Source organism: Salvia splendens, chromosome 10, assembly GCF_004379255.2.
Source record: "Salvia splendens isolate huo1 chromosome 10, SspV2, whole genome shotgun sequence".
NCBI classification, from domain to species: Eukaryota; Viridiplantae; Streptophyta; class Magnoliopsida; order Lamiales; family Lamiaceae; genus Salvia; species Salvia splendens.
The window spans coordinates 14,358,770-14,376,493 of NC_056041.1; the positions used below are offsets into that span (position 1 = coordinate 14,358,770).

Genomic DNA, 17,724 nt, shown 5'->3' on the forward strand with positions numbered 1-17,724 from the left:
TCGTCTTGCCACATGTATAGCCTCCTCAACCACCACATCCCGACAATCCTCCTTCAGTGATATCTGAAGTAATTCCTGGCACTGGATTAGATTGTACAGTTATTTCTAATGACTCATCTACAGAAACTGTTAAGAATGTTGTGGAGAATGCAGCGGTAGATGGTGACACATGGCGGTACATAATGCCTCCGAGAAGTACTAGAGGGATTCCACCTAAGAGGTACAACCCAGAGCGTATTTCTAAAAGAAGCATATACTCGGTGGCGGACCTGGCTAAGACGAATCTCACTGAGATGACAAAGGGCGTTAACTGCTGCCCCGTATGAGGAAAAAGAAATTCCTAGAACTTCCAAAGAAGCTATGAAAATTAAGCACTGGAGGGAGGCAATGATAGGGGAAATGAAGGCACTAATGAAGAACAAGACTTGGGAGGTATGTCTGAGACCTGAAGGATCTAGACTAGTAGGATGTCGTTGGGTATTCACAATCAAAAGACGACCAGATGGATCTATGGAACGTTACAAGGCAAGGCTAGTGGCGAAAGGGTACACTCAGACCTATGGAGTTGATTATGCAGATACCTTCTCACCAGTGGCCAAGATGAGCACCATTTGAGTTCTTTTTTCAATTGATGCGAATAAAGATTGGTCACTACACCAGTTTGATGTGACAAATGCCTTTCTGCATGGGGAACTAACAAAGCCAATCTATATGGAAGCAAGCCACTACACCAGTTTGATGTAACAAATGCCTTTCTGCATGGGGAACTAACAAAGCCAATCTATATGGAAGCCCCACCCGGCTTTGGTGCAGACTTTAGAGGACATGAAATGTGTAAACTAAAGAAGAACCTCTATGGCTTGAAGCAATCTCCAAGGGCATGGTTTGAGAGGTTCACTGAAGTAATGAAGAAGTATGGATACAAATAGAGAAATTCAGATCATACACTATTTCTCAAGAAGAAGGAAGGGAAGATTACATGTCTGATCATTTATGTGGACGACATGATTCTGACAAGAGATGGTGAAGAAGAAATAAGTCAATTGAAGAAAAATCTTTTTACCGAGTTTGAGATGAAAGACTTGGGACTTCTCAAGTATTTTTTGGGAATTGAGGTGCTGCTATCCAAGAGAGGAATATTTATAAACCCGAGGACGTATGTCATGGATCTTCTAGCTGAAATAGGGATGTTGGATTGCAAGCCTGCTGAGACACCGATGATGCAGAATCATGGTCTGCAACTAATCGAGGGGGCAAAACTCACAAACCATAATAGATATCAGCGCCTCGTGGGTAAGCTTATCTATCTTTCACACACTAGAACATATATTGCCTATGAATTAGGAGTGGTTAGCCAGTTTATGCACAAACCCCAAACATCTGGGAGGTAGCATTGATAATTGTGCGATACTTGAAGGGAACTCCAGGATATGGAGTTTTATTTGGGAATCACAGACATATGGAGATATTTGGGTTTACAGACGTAGACTGGGTATCTTACCTTTGTTGGAGGAAATATCGTCACTTGGCGTAGCAAGAAGCAGAAAGTCGTAACATTATCCAGTGCTGAAGCAGAGTTTCGAGGAATCAGGAGTGGTCTAACAGAGATCCTATGGCTGAGGAAGCTTATGACAGAACTTGGTCTGATATCACAACATCCGTTCAAACTCTTCTGTGATAACAAGGCAGCTATCACCATATCTGAAGTACAGCATGACCGGACGAAACACGTCGAGGTGGATCGACACTTCATTATGGAGAACATAAAGGTTAAAATTGTGGATCTTCCTTTTGGAAGATCGGATGACCGACATATATCCTCACCAAAGCAGTTGATTCGAGGAGCTTCCACGGAGTATTAGACAAGTTAAAAATGGGTGATGCAAGTGTTTAACTTGAGGGGGAGCGTTGGAAATAAATCAAGGAAATTGGAAGAAATCACGAGACTAATTGAAGATTGATTTTAGTGAATAATTTTCCTGATTTGTATCTAGGGTAAATCTTTCCTTATGTAAGTAATCTCTAGCCTTTTAGGTGTGTAAAGTCCTCATAATTTTCATATCACAGTTGAATACATCAGAAATACATTATTCAACATCGTGAATTTAAGGAGAGAAAAAAATGAGATAAACTTTCAGGGATGATGGAGTAATTAGTAATAAACCATTCTAAGTAAAAATATTAATAGGATTGAAATATTTAAAGTATATAAAATAATAAAATAATAAAATAATAAAATAAATTATTAAAAATCATGAAATTTGATTATTTTACATCGTTTCACGCCTTAAAGTTAGCCACACAAACAATAAAGGCATCATGCCTCATGAGTGAAAAGTTAATTAGAAGTTAGGACTCACCAATTTGATTAAGGTACAGTAAGATGGGAGACAAAGTTAATTACAAGTTATGCTTCAATTTTTTTCGACCAATGTAATTAAGGTACATTAAGATGAGACCAATTATAATAGAATTCATTGGTGGCAGTTATAAGGGGTGTAAAATCATTAGAAATCAGTCCATTAATTTCGTAGAATTAGTAGTTTCATTAGATCAAATTTTGGTAAAGTATTTTCCTCAAATAGATTGATAATTCTTTGAATATGTTTCGTGCTTTACTTTTTAGAGCAAAAAATATTAAAGTCAATCATGTTTGAGTGTTGATATAATTTATTTACCCCGAAGAAAGTAAGGAGTAATTATTATCTTTTTTTTCGTAGTGATTTAATCGGTTTTTGTATTATAGTCTATTAATTGCATCAAAAAAATTTAATTATTGGTTTAGTTTGGTTAAAAAATTGTTAATGTACTGTATATCTATACATATATAAAGGGGGAGTTTTGGAGATATTTATGTAAATGTCATTTTAGTTAAAAAAATACTACGAATAAAGATAAAATGTGTGATTAAAGGGTCTCTAAACATGATTAAATGTTAAAACGTATGATTATGAGAATTCTAATAACTAATAACATATTTTTTTAATTAATGGAAGACAATGACCATTGAAATTATATTTAATTCAATAAAACCTATAATTGAGAACGGTTAAAAATTCCAATGCAATTTATTACTACTTTAATTTATAATAAATTAAATTAGGATCAATAAGAGTCAATAGAGAAGAATATAAAAGGGATTAGAATGCCAAAAGCTACTAAATTTTCTATAAATACCAATTCTCTTAATTAAAATTGTAATGACTGTGGTGGAAAAAAAAGTGTTGTGATTCTCATGTGTTGTTGCATAAGACGTGCTATTGTCGTCATGAACTGAAAGGTTTCACGGCGAAAGTCCAACAAATGCGTTGTTAAAGGAAGAAAGAAAATGAACATTATGTCTGAGAAGATTGAGGAGTTATCGAAAATAACAGATGAAGCATGGAGGAGTTGCTGGAAATTGCAGGCGATGAAATATAGAGAAGAAGATTGAGGAGGCAATGAAGAGTAGAGAAGATGATGGAGGGGGCGCCGCGATCGTGAGAAAGAGGGAGGCTATCAATATTTAACTAAATTAAGTAACTCATAATAGATATAGGTCAATTTTATAATTATTTTGCAATGGTAATTATTTTTAGCCCAATTTATTTAATTTACATTTTTTAAATTTATTTTTGTTCAATTATTTGATTTTAAGAAGTTATTTATCGGGGCCTTCGGGGTTTAGCTGTTTTATAATTTTTGGTTTCTTTTATCATATTTGGCTCAATATTCAATTTTTTAATTTGGAAAAAATAATTAAATTCTGTTTATAATAAATTGGTTTGGCACAATCTATCCCTATAATTATATATGGATTAATTATATTAAATATCATGTGTTATTGAGTATTTTAGTAGGGATAATTCAGTTGCAATCTATCCCTATAACTATCGAGTTCAAATACTCTGTACGTATTTGAATTTGCAAAAAAAAAAATGCTTCTATTCTTTACAATTTAATCACAAATTTGAAAATCGTATTCATGAATTCATTTAAAAACTATAAGTAATTATAGAATGATTACTTCATGAGTTGCGTTAGTTGATTTTCTGGTACAATAATATTAATGAAAATTATAGTACTAATTTAAAATGAACAAATAAAAAATAAGCATGTGTCGAACAATAAATTAATTGAATATGTAAAATGCAAAATAAAATGAATCAACTCAATATTTGACCAAGTTTTAGATTCATATATAAAAGGGGGTTTTGGAGAAAATAACAAATAATCATTATGCATATTTTTAAAGAATTAGAGAGTGGAAGTATTTTATTTATTTTTTATTTTTATGATAATTTGGAGAAGAGGAAGTGAGAAAGTTGAAGAAAATTAATACTAATACATATCTTCGTATAATTGAGATGTCCAATGTTTAAATATGTTTATGCTTACATTTTATTGTAGTTATGTTTAATGGATCATATTTTAATTTTCAAGCTATGTAATTTTTAAAGAATATACATTATATTTAATATATAAATAAATTACAAGAAAGGTTTTTGAATTGAATGGGGAAAATGCAATGAATTTTTTTTTGAAGATGAATTAAAAATATTTGAGAAAATTAAATTAATTTGTGATATAGTTTTGGTGTTTCTGGGGTATTAATTATCGTAGGTATTGCAACACTCAAAATGGAGTAAAATAACGTGACATAATTAACTGTGAGTTCTGAGATGGGGTTTACCATTTATGGTATGTAATGTGAACGGCCATAGTATAAATGAATGAAATCCTGGTTAATAATATTATACAATTATGGATCATTATTGTCAATATACTTATACTGATGCATGATCGAGTCAATTCCATTGTATTAAAAGTTTTAAATATTAGATAATAATGTTGTGTAATATTTAATGCTCAATAATAATGACGATATTTAATTTTTTTAATCCAATCAAATATATGAAATATAATTTAAACCTAATTTTTTTTATAAATTTCAATATTTACAATGATATTCATATAGATTTTTATGAGTTATATAAAAGTGGAGTTTAGGGGGAAAAATGTCAACATGCTTTTTTATTTATTTTTAATTAAAATTGCACTTTGTTGATATGAGTAAGGATTATCAAGTAGGTCAACCCAGTGTAAGATATCGAATACAGACTAAAACCCCCAAAATAGAATAAGTGATCAACAAAGTAAAATTGAACTAGGGCGGCGGAGGAAGAATTAATTGATATTTGTCTCATTTGTTGGTCATGATGAGTATATTTTAAAGTTAAGGGTTTAGGATTTAGGTTTCAAGGTTTGAGTTTTTAGTGTATAGGGTCACTATATTGCAATGAAATGAAGCTCGACCAGGAAGTGTCTCACCAGTGCAATCTTAAATTATTGCAACGTAAACTTGCTCTTGCAATTATAACTCAACTATTAATTCATATTTTCACATAATTAGAATGCTTTTTAATTTTAAGTCATTTGAGGAGATTATGCAGATTAGTAATGCAAGTGATGAAATGATTGCAATATACATACTTTCAAACATTTTTACAATAATATAAGAAAATAGGTTAATTTTTTGCATTTTTAGATGATTATCACAATATTAATATGTATAATAATAATATTAATAATATTAATAATAATAATAAGGTAGTTTTGTGATAATTATGAGAAGTAGAAATGAAAAGGTTTTTGAAAATAAATTTAATTGAGAGGTGGAAGTATAAAGTTTTTTTGAAGATATATTGATTACCTAATTAAAAATTTGAAGTTAAATAGCAGTAGTCCACTACTAATAAAACCTCTATAATATTAATTTTTTTATTATTATTGTAATCTTTGGGGAGGTAGAAATGAAAAGGTTTTGGAGGTGAAAAGATTTTTTGGGTTCGCGTAGTAACGTAGAGAAGTGAAAAGGTTTTAGAAGAGGTGATGAATTGAAAAGATTTTGCAAAGAAATCTTAATATTTTTTTTGCAATATTAAAGTCGATCTTTTAAAGTTACATTTTGGGGATATTTTCTTTTTTAGAAATAAAATATTATATATTACTCCCTCCGTTCCACTTTAGGAGCCCCGGTCACTTTTGCACACTCGTTATGTAAAAATCATAATAAATAGTTAAAGTGGAGAAATGGTAAAGTAAGAGAGATAATAATGTAGACAAGACTCTTGTCTATATTATTTTCTCTTTTATTTTATCATTTCTTCACTTTAACTATTTATTACTATGATTTTTACAAAACGAGTGTGCAAAAGTGACCGAGACTCCTAAAGTGGGACGTAGGGAGTACTATATGTGCTTTTCTAAGTCTAATTATTTCTACATTTAATTGCTTTCTTCACTCAGAGATTATAAGTCTAATTATATATTAGTATGGGGAAATAATTAGGTTCAGGGTTTAGTATTTATGATTTATGATTTAAATGTATCGGAGTCACTCTTATTCATCTCAAATCTACAATATAGTTTCGTAGATAAATATTAGTTACAGATTATTTTTAATTGAGCTCAAAATTTTAGAATATATTTTCTAAAATTCATGGGCGAGCGACTCCTCTATTGTTCAATTCTATAGGTTTTTATCTCCGATAATATGATTTAATATTGGAATATTATAGTTTCAGATTAATAAATTAAGGAAATGTTCCATATATTAGATGTATTTAGTTTCCATATTACACATGGTTATTAATTACACTTGTCAAAAAACTATTAGTTTGTCAGACCAAATCATATTGCCAACTTGGTGTGTCAAGACCATGGAATATTTTCTCCCGGCTAAGATGATGATTGATGACATGACATGTATATATTAATTGCGACACGAGTCATGCACAAAAATAACATCGGAAATATTTCTTTTAGTAAATTCAAGCTGTCGAATTTGCAGGGATTTTCAGACGTTAAAAAATTTAAGCGTGTTTCATTTACTGGTTATATATTTTTTACACTATGTTCAAAATTCAGTTTTGAAACTTTTCGAAAATTTTCCAAATTCAGTTTTGAAAACTAATTTAAAAAAGGGTGATGATTTAGAGACATAATGTCTCCAAGACATAATACCCCTATGTCAATTTGACATAAACCAAATTATTGTATAGACTAACATACCCTTATTTTGAATTAAATAATAATTGAATAAATAAATATATATCAATTAATCATAAAGGAAAGGCAATTCATATCAAATTACTATCTTTTATCTAAATATACATCAATCAAATTATTATCAAAAGTCAACTCATATTATAAATTGACTTTCTACAAATTTGCATTATATAAAAACATTTGACATCTAATAGTCATAGGAGTACTTAATTTCTTAATACTATCATCCAACGAAATAAAAATATTCATTCGCATTCAATTATTTTATTATTAAATAATCATTAAGGTTCTAGATTGTAAAAAATATACATATAAGTATATATATTTAATTTTTAATTGTTATCATCCAACGAAATAGTAATAGTTAGCATCAAATTATTTATTAGTATTAAAAAATTATTTAAATTATAAGTCATACAAACGGCTACATGTATATATATACTTAATTTCTAAGTGTTATCGTCCAACGAAATAGTAAACGTATTCACATCAAATTATGTTATTAGTAGTATTAAATAATTATTAAAATTCAAAGTCATAAAAATGACTACATGCATATAGATACTCAATTTCTTAGTATTATCGTCCAACTAAATAGTAAGTCATTTGCATCAAATTATTTTATTAGTATTAAATAATTATTAAAATTCTATGTCATAAAAATGACTACATGCATATACATACTTAATTTCTTAGTGTTATCGTCCAACGAAATAGTAATAGTCATTCTCATAAAATTATTTTATTAGTAGTATTAAATAATTGTTAAAATTCCAAGTCATTAAAATGACTGCATGCATATACATACTTAATTTCTTAGTGTTATCGTCCAACGAAATAGTAATCGTCATTCTCATCAAATTATTTTATTAGTAATATTAAATAATTGTTAAAATTCTAAGTCATTAAAATGACTACATGCATATACATATTTAATTTCTTAGTGTTATCGTCCAACGAAATAGTAATCGTCATTCGCATCAAATTATTTATTAGTATTAAATGATTATTAAAATTCTAAGTCATAAAAATAATTACATGTATATATGCACTTAATTTCTAATTGTTATTATCCAACAAAATAGTAATAGTCATTCTCATCAAATTATTTTATTAGTATTAAATAATTATTAAAATTCTGAATCGTAAAAATGATTACACGCATATACATACTTAATTTGTTAGTGTTGTCGTCCAACAAAATAATAATAGTCATTCACATACAATAATTTTTTTTCTATAAATAATGTGTAAAATTCTAAATTGTAAAATAGTAGTAGTATAAATATGTTATAGACTTAATTTTTACTTGTTATCATCTAGTGAAATGATAATAGTCATTTGCATCAAATTGTTTTATTAATAATTATTAAAATTTGAAGTCATAAAATGACTACATGTATATATACTTAAATTCTTAGTGTTATTACCCAGCGAAATAGGAATATTCATTCGCATCCAAGTATTTTGTTATTAAATAATCGTTAAAGTTCTAAATTGTAAAAGACTAGTATAATGAAATAGTATTAGTCATTCTCATCAAATTATTTTATTAGTATTAAATAATTATTTAAATTCTGAATCATAAAAATGACTACATGCATATATATACTTAGTTTTTTAGTGTTATCATCCAACGAAATAGTAATAGTTATTCACGTCCAATTTTTTTTATTATTAATAATGTTTAAAATTCTAAATTTAAAATACTTTTAGTAAATAGATGTATGTATATATACTTAATTTTTTACTTGTTATAATCTCATGAAAGAAAGGGTGTGTATAAAAAATGAAAAAATTTAATTGTGAAATATGACTATTAAATTTATATAGCTAAATTATTACTTAATTAAATTATTTTGACACCATCTGACAATTTAATTCTAGTATACATATTTAAATTGTTGTTCCCTAACATTTTGTCCATTAATAAATTAAAACATGTATAAATTTCAAATCTTAATTTTGATGCTCTAAGAACTCAAGCAATTAAATTGATTTATTAATTTTATACATATAAATTCTAGATTCAATAATGTTTTGTAATGATAAAATTAAGATTGAGTATTAAATCTATTAAGTACATATAAGTTTAGAATTTAAAAAATATAATTGTATAATGTACTATTTAAATAAAGTTTAAATTCATTATTTAAAATTATATTTTAAAATAAAATTCGTGACTTAGCATCATAGGAGTATTTAATACACTTCATACAATTTGAGTATAATTTGCTTAAATCAAGCCATCCATATAAATACACACAACTTTCCTAATCAAGTAATTGTTATATATAAATAAATATTTTTATATGCATAAGGGTAGTATGGTATATATACAAAACATTTATTTAAATAAAAATATAAAACAAGCTAAAATGACTACTTTAACCTCATTATGTCTTAGACATTATGTCTCCAAAACATTTTCCTTTAAAAAATTTTCAAAATCCAGCTCTGATACATTTGTAATAATTTGATTTGTAGGAATCCAAATAATATATAATATTCCAAATTTGGACATATTTATATTTATGTTAATTAAATTCTTTACTACTCTTACTCTTCCAAAAACCACATCCGCTATAAATAGCGAATCCCTTTCAACAGGACTTAATAAAATAAAAATAAAACTGAAATTATCATATCAAGCAATGAAGAAAACAATATCCTCTCCACATGCGCAAGCACAGTCCTCTCAGAGTCCTACTGGCAAAGCTCAGAGTACAAGCCAGTCAAGCTGCAGAAAACACACCTCCGTTTCTTCATCCACGATACCCTAAGCGGATCCAACCCGCATCGCAGGCCCACCCGGGCAGGAGAGCAATCCGATTGGGTTCGGGTCCGTGTAAGCCATCGACGACTTGCTGACGGAAAGGCCGGAGATCACGTCGGCGGTGGTCGGAAACGCTCAGGGGATGTATCTGTCGTCGAGCCAGGGACAGATTCCATCCTTGGTGTTGTACGTCGATCTCGGTTTCACTACGGGGGAGTTCAACGTTGAGCGTGTTCTCGAGGAACCAGATAACGGAGAACCCCCGTGAGATGGCGGTGGTTGGAGGAAGAGGAAGGTTCAGGAGGGCTCAAGGGACTGTTTCCGTCAAGACTTATTTCTTGAACAATACTAATGGAGATGCTATTCTTGAGTATGATATCGAGGTTGCTCACCCTTGAATGCCTACTAGTGTTAGGGTTGCTGCCTGAAAGGGATCACCTAATACAATTTCTAATACACTATCTACTGAATATCACGGCTGCTCTTATATTTTAAGATTTGGAGTTTTTGGTGCATTGGTGGGTCTACATGAAAATCAAAATTTATTATTTTTTTTATAATAAACTTCATTATTATTTATTATTATTTTTTTAGGTATGAATATGTCCATTGACATTCTTCTTTTTTACTACTCCCTCCGTCCCATAAATTTTGACTAAGGGCATTAGCAATGGGGCGCCCTAAGGCGCGCCCTAAGGCGCGCCCTATGGCGCGCCACGTCAGCAGTTTTATCCTCCTACCTCCTCACCTGCAGTGGGGCGCCCTAAGACGCGCCCTAAGGCGCGCCCTATGACGCGCCACATCATCATTTTTTTAATATTTATTACAAAACTCATACGAATTTAACAAAATTAATACATTAAATACGAATTTCAAAAACTTCATTTCATTGAATAAAAATTAATACATTACAATGCGAATTAAAAAAACGCGAACTCAACAACGGCGGTTGCGAGCCCACACTTCTTCGATCATGTCGTTCATGAGCTGCGCATGATCCTGTTGGTTGCGCATTGAGGCCTGTCTAGATAGAACCTCGTTGAAGCCTAACGGTAACCCTCTATCGGGTGGCTCGGTCGACGCGCCGGCCAAACTAGATGCACGATCATCTTCATTCCAATCGGTGATGCTTCCGCCTTCATTCTCGACTATCATGGCGCGCCCGATGCCTATCGTCCGCGGCCATCGTCCGTGTACGCCACAATGGGGAGGACGATGGCGCGGACGATAGGCATCGGGCGCGCCATCCTCCGCGCCCTTAGTATCGGCCGCGACGATCGTCCGCGACCTATCGTCCGTATCCGCAATGGGCGCGGACGATCGATGGCGCGGACGATGCGCGCCATCGGGCGTGCCATCGTCCGCCCATTGCGGATGGCCTAATGAAAACGTAGATAACTATTGATATGTTCTGCGATTGATATTGTCTATTACTGGAGTCTGGGAATGTGTTGGTTATAGGGAAGATGTTGCCTACAAAATATGAATAATAAGACGATAATCTTAATTTATGCTAGAGCCGGAGTTCAAAGTTCCGAGTTACTATACAAATTTTCACACCACCAAATCGAAAATCCTGGATCCGCCACTGCCTCAAATAGATTGATAATTCTTTGAATATGTTCGTGCTTTACTTTTTAGAGCAAAAAATATTAAAGTCAATCATGTTTGAGTGTTGATATAATTTATTTACCCCGAAGAAAGTAAGGAGTAACTATTATCTTTTTTCGTAGTGATTTAATCGGTTTTTGTATTATAGTCTATTAATTGCATCAAAAAAAATTTAATAATTGGTTTAGTTTGGTTAAAAAATTGTTAATGTAGTGTATATTCTAAATAACACGTGGATATTTCCTTGTTTTTCCATAATGTGATGACATTAATGGAGGCAATTACGTAATATTCGCACAGTTTTCATTTATGAGGCCAACCCAATAGATGAATTTGGTGGAGAAGACCATTTCAACTGCAGCCCATTTGATTATCAACCCAATTCGCACACTTAAAAATTTGACAACCCTAAAATTTGTAATCATTCTGCGCCGCTCGCTTCTCTCCCCTAAAAATTCCAATCATTTTCCGCGCTCGTTTCTCTCCTTCTTCATCGGCATGTTTTGGGTGATTAAATAAATTAAAATTAGGGGTTTTGAATAGGGCGATGGCGATGACAGATCCCTCTCCTACTCTTACTCCGGCAAAGAGAGTCGAATGCGAGGTGGTGACACATCCCGACGAGCCGCCTAAGAGACTGCACCAATCACTTTCAGAGGATGTTGGATCGGATTCGGATATCGATGTACATTCTCCTTTTTGCTTAGATCTGCTGCCTTTGTTGTTGCTGATTTTGATTTTGATTGCACTACAGGCACTATTCGAAAGCGGAGTAACAAGAGTAGTAGAGGTAGAAGAAGAGGAAAGTGATGGGGAGGTGCCGGATGATCTTAAAAATAGTGAAGATTACAAGAAATACTTACAACTCATAACCGAGAGTGACGTAATTTCTAGAGTCACCTGCCTTCCTTTTTATATATATATATATATATATATATAGGGATGTATTCATTTCATTTTCTCATATTTCCTCCTATTTCCTTCTTGATCTTAGCCGTTGATTTCCTGTATCCAATGGCCTAAATTAGTGTGTTTAATCATTTAATTTAATGATTAAAAAAAACGAAAAGGGCTTAATTGGTAATCAATAATTTGGTTGGTTATGGCAACTTCCTAAATTTACTCCAACTCAATCTTCACGGTTATTATTCCTTGCCAAACGCCATTGACGTGAATTTCTCCATTACATCTGTGCTTTATGAGAGGCAGCGACGGGGAATAGAGGTTGATGCGACGTCGGCTCTGTGCTGGATCGCGCACAGCCATGGCGGGAGGAAAACAGCAACATCCGTTCAATGGCGACCCTAGTGGTGGCAGCGGTGGCTGATCAACAGCGATGATGGAGAGTCGCGGCTGCGCCGAATCGCAGCGGCGCTGAGAGAAGAAGATAGGCGGAGAGCTGAGCTTTCGAGCTCGCCGACGGTGACGACGGAGTACAGATCGGAGGGCAGAGAAAGCGAGGTTGGGAACATGGGTAGTAGCTGCGCGAAGGACAGCAGCCGTGCAGCAGTTCAGCGACGGAACGCCGACGAAGGAGGGAGAGCAGACCTAAACAATGGCTGACGGTGACGGAGAATTTTCCAAGAGAGAGGGAGCGCTGCGTGAAAGGAGATGCTATACTTTGTTGAATTCTGATATGTAGAGTATAATGCGCAGTTTAGTTTCTGTAATGCATCATATGTGATATGTAATGAACATTGATCTTGACCCGTTTAATTAAACTTATGCAGTGTTTCGATGTTTGGCTCACGTTTCCTGTTTTCCCTAAGGGTTTAACAAGCCTAGGGGCTAGGGTGTAGTACGTTCTAAGTCTAAATAACGTTGTCCAAATACACGAGATGCAGTATTTCATCTGGGGTCGCACATTCATAGCGTGTATGTTTTTTTAGTGATATACATAATGTACATATTATATAGTATAATGCGCAGTTTAGTTTCTGTAATGCATTATTTGTGATATGTATTGAACATTCCATTTGATTTAGTTGTGCAGTGTTTCGATGTTTGGTTCACGTTTCTTGTTTTCCCTTAGGGTTTAACAAGCCTAGGGGCTAGGGTGTAGTACATTCTAAGTCTAAATAACGTTGAGCTGCAGTAATTCATCTGGGGTCGCACATTCATAACGCGTAGGTTTTTTTTACTGTCATACATAATGTACATATTATATAGTATAATGCGCATTTTAGTTTCTATAATGCATTATTTGTGATATGTAATGAACATTTATCCTGATCCGTTTAACTTATGTTGTGCCGTGTTTCTATGTTTGGTTCACGTTTCTTGTTTTCCCTAAGGGTTTAACAAGCCTAGGGGCTAGGGTGTAGTACGTTCTAAGTCTACATAACGTTGTCCAAATACACGAGCTGCAGTAATTCGTCTGGGTTGTAGAGTATAATGCGTAGTTTAGTTTCTGTAATGCATGTTTTGTGATATGTAATTCACATTTATCCTGCCCCGTTTAATTTAAGTTGGGCCGTGTTTAGATGTTTGGCGCACGTTTCTTGTTTTCCCTAAGGGTTTAACAAGCCCAGGGGCTAGGGTCTAGTAAGTACACATTAATAACAACGTTAACAAAGACCATTAGTTTGATTTATAAATAGACCCTAGACCCTAAGGGTGAGCCGAAGAGCCGTAGAGGAAGAAAGGGCCCTCGTCTCTTACATAATATGTATATTATGTAAATCAGTCAAAATTAGTGCATATCCGCGATTATAACTAAACACTAGTTTTATAAATCAAACTAATGGTCTTTGTTAACGTTGTTATTAATGTGTACTTACTAGACCCTAGCCCCTGGGCTTGTTAAACCCTTAGGGAAAACAAGAAACGTGCGCCAAACATCTAAACACGGCCCAACTTAAATTAAACGGGGCAGGATAAATATGAATTACATATCACAAAACATGCATTACAGAAACTAAACTACGCATTATACTCTACAACAAATGTACATTACGTACATCTGTTTTAAAAATGTCTACGCGCTATGAACGTGCAACCCCAGACGAATTACTGCAGCTCGTGTATTTGGACAACGTTATGTAGACTTAGAACGTACTACACCCTAGCCCCTAGGCTTGTTAAACCCTTAGAGAAAACAAGAAACGTGAACCAAACATAGAAACACGGCACAACTTAAGTTAAACGGATCAGGATAAATGTTCATTACATATCACAAATAATGCATTACAGAAACTAAAATGCGCAATTTCACAGTCATAGAGCATATTCTCAAATACACACAAAAAGTTATATAATGCATAATTCAGTACAAATAATGCAATGACATGCAGATATGATGCACAAGATTTTGATCCGTTTTCTGTATATGGATTAGTATAGTTATTGTGTAATGTACGAACGCATTATTTGGTGTAGGCATTGCATTATGCACTAGGATTTGTAAATTATGTGGTTTATGTTAAGCAATATGAGAGTTAATCGTACACGTATATGGACAAATAACATAATACACACTACATTGTAAAATAACGTGGACTGCATTTAAAATAAAGGCAATCCGAATAAACGACATGCACAAACTGTTCGGCTGCGTGTTTGAAATTTCACAGTCATAAAACATATTCTCAAAAACAGAGTACTGCCCCAAAACCAATCTCCGTAACCGCCCTTTTCTGTCTTGGATTTAACTGCTTCAAGTAGTTAAAAAATTCCAGCGGTGGTCGTCTACAGTACAGCCGATTAGGCTTTCGTCCCTTTAGCTGTTTCTTTTCAGCATCACCTGCGACCGCACTGGGAGCGCCCTCTGCCAACCTATCCCTGAACCTCTTAGCCAAAGCAACTGGTATAACATCATCTACTGTATCATCTATTTCTGATTGTAGCCGCTTCTCTGAAATAGAACAAACAAAGAAAACTATCATAACATTTTCAATAAAGTCTATATAATACTTATAGATGTTCACATGATAATGCATTAAATATTACTGATAATGCATTGTCTCAACATGATAATGCATTAAATATTACTGCATTGTCTCAACATGATACTGCATTAAATAATACTGATAATGCATTGTCTCAACATGATAATGCATATAATATTACTAATAATGCATTGTCTCAACATGATAATGCGCATGGGTTATACATAAAATATAGTAAACTGTATAAATGATACCATTCATATAATGTAGTCAATACTACAAAAAATGCAATATTATAGTTTCAAAATGCATTGCCCACACAACATAATAAAATAAGCTCATTCAAACTGAGGATCTATGGCAACACATTCAAATCCCTGAATAATGCATAAATAATGTTCTATACTGCATAGTCTACACTATTAAATGCACAAACGAACTGATAGTGCAGCGTCTCAACATGAAAACGCACATGTGTTACACACATAATGTTTGAAACTATATACATTATACAACTCATATAATGCATTCAATAGTAGAAAAAAAAATCCAATTTTACTGTTTGCCAATGCATTGGCCACACAACATAATACAAAAAACACATCCAGACTGAGCAAATATGACAACACATCCAACACCCTTAATAATGCATAAAGTATGTTTCATAATGCATAGTTTACACTAAAATATGCACATACAAACTACTTCACGAGTTTAATCAACACAACACAAAACACACGACACTATGCACATTGCATAATTTACTGCACATAAAGAATACCAATCATATAATGCACAATATACTCCAAAAAATGTACAATTACAGTTTCATAATGCATTACCCACACAAATTGATAAACCTATTCCATCCGGACTGAGCACATATACACCAACAGATTAAAGAACATTGTAAAGTTATTCCTTTTTAAACTGGATAATGAGCAATCAACAGAGTTGCAAATACCCTTTCACGCAAGCAACAAATAAGATATTGAATAGCGTCGGAAATTTCACCTGCATCCTCTGATGCTTGAGAGAGTGGTCGACCTCTCGTAGGCATTTGCAAAGTTGAATGCTTTCCATTTACATACCTGCAAGATTTGTTGAATATTCGTCGAAACGAGTCAAGGCCGGTCGATTTGTGGCAGATGTAACCACGGTGGAGTGTAATCGCCGAAATATGTCACGGAGGCTGTCAAAATCGATTTGTGGGAGATGTAATAGGGTTTTAGAGAGTGGAAGGAGTGGGGAGAGTCGAATCGTATGCTGGAGAGAAGTTGGAGAAAACTGAAGAGGCGTAAGATTGCAAATCCCTTAAAATTCGCTATTGCCAAAAATATGGCGGTTCCATTTTACTAACTTTACAATATTACCCCCATGATGCACAACTAAAGGTTCTATAATGCAACGCGGAAATCATTATTAAGGATTAACGTGGTCCGTTGATTGAAAAGATCTAACGGTTATTAGTAAGAAGAGAAAAGAATCTAAGAGTGGAAAAGGAGAATAGTGCTCCCCTATATATATATATATATATATATATATATATGTGTGTGTGTGTGTGTGTGTTTATTTAGATTTCATGTTTGTGTTCACTTACTTGCTTGCAGGGCAATGATTGTGGCTCCTTCGATTTCCCTTATTTTGACTATATTATAGCTCCAGCAACTCAGACGCATATAGATAGAAATAGTGTTTATGTGTCACCTGCCCTCGACGACTACAACAAACTACATGTTAGTTAAATACTCCTAATTAATTAGTTTAGAAATATGTTTATATGTGGAGTAGTACTTAATTTAATGTCCTAAGCTTCAGAATAGGAAGCTGGTGTTTGATAGCATTGAGAAGATGAACCTCCAGTTTGCACCGTGCTGCTATAATAAGTATTTTGTGACCTTCAAAGTTAAGGACATGGATGATGGTGCTGCCCTCAAGACCTTCCAATGCAGCTTCATGACTTTCATCAATGGCCCTACTATTGAACAATTTCGTGAGAAACCAACCCAACCCTAACTTAACTTGTTGCTATTTAGTTTGGATTGAAAGCTAGCTTCTCTTCCTTATTACTTTTCTTACTACCTTTTACCTCTATTAATCTTAATATATTTATATGGATTTCGCTGCTTTCCTCTGTATTAGTATTTCGGATATTAATACTCCATATGAGAGTGAGTATGCCCCATCAACACAAACATATCAACCCGGAAGGAGTGTGTATGATCCGACCATTTCAAGTGTACAAATAATATGGATACTATAACCATGAAAATCTTATACTAATTGTTACTCCAAATAAATATTACATCTCCTTGGCTTGTTTGCATTTAATTTCAAAAATCATCACACCAATCATACAAAGAATAATCATCAAATATCACCTCTTCTTGAATCCAAGTG

At 33.1% G+C, this 17,724-nt stretch overlaps 1 protein-coding gene and 1 pseudogene across 2 annotated transcripts; both read left to right on the top strand.

Moving 5' to 3' along the window:
• Nucleotides 1–1,004: 1,004 nt before the first annotated feature.
• On the top strand, nucleotides 1,005–10,224 carry LOC121752661 (annotated as a pseudogene).
• Nucleotides 10,225–11,841: 1,617 nt separating this feature from the next.
• LOC121753047 lies at nucleotides 11,842–17,451 on the top strand. 2 transcript variants are annotated; one of them, XM_042148196.1, is made up of 4 exons: nucleotides 11,842–12,122; nucleotides 12,192–12,320; nucleotides 16,935–17,060; nucleotides 17,148–17,451. In XM_042148196.1, exons 1-4 carry the CDS (start codon nucleotides 11,985–11,987, stop codon nucleotides 17,160–17,162), a joined length of 408 nt encoding a protein of 135 aa, XP_042004130.1. In that variant the 5' UTR covers nucleotides 11,842–11,984; the 3' UTR covers nucleotides 17,163–17,451. The 2 variants fall into 2 exon arrangements, with proteins under 2 accessions (XP_042004130.1, XP_042004129.1); XM_042148195.1 differs by having other exon boundaries at nucleotides 11,843–12,122; nucleotides 17,143–17,451.
• Nucleotides 17,452–17,724: the final 273 nt, after the last annotated feature.

What these genes read in the sequence shown, in the direction of transcription:
- LOC121753047 (XM_042148195.1), top strand. Translation starts at nt 11,985, where the DNA reads ATGGCGATGACAGATCCCTCTCCTACTCTTACTCCGGCAAAGAGAGTC. An exon ending in GATCGGATTCGGATATCGAT is followed by an intron (nt 12,123 to 12,191) that starts GTACATTCTCCT and finishes ATTGCACTACAG; the next exon opens with GCACTATTCGAAAGCGGAGT. An exon ending in ACGACTACAACAAACTACAT is followed by an intron (nt 17,061 to 17,142) that starts GTTAGTTAAATA and finishes CCTAAGCTTCAG; the next exon opens with AATAGGAAGCTGGTGTTTGA.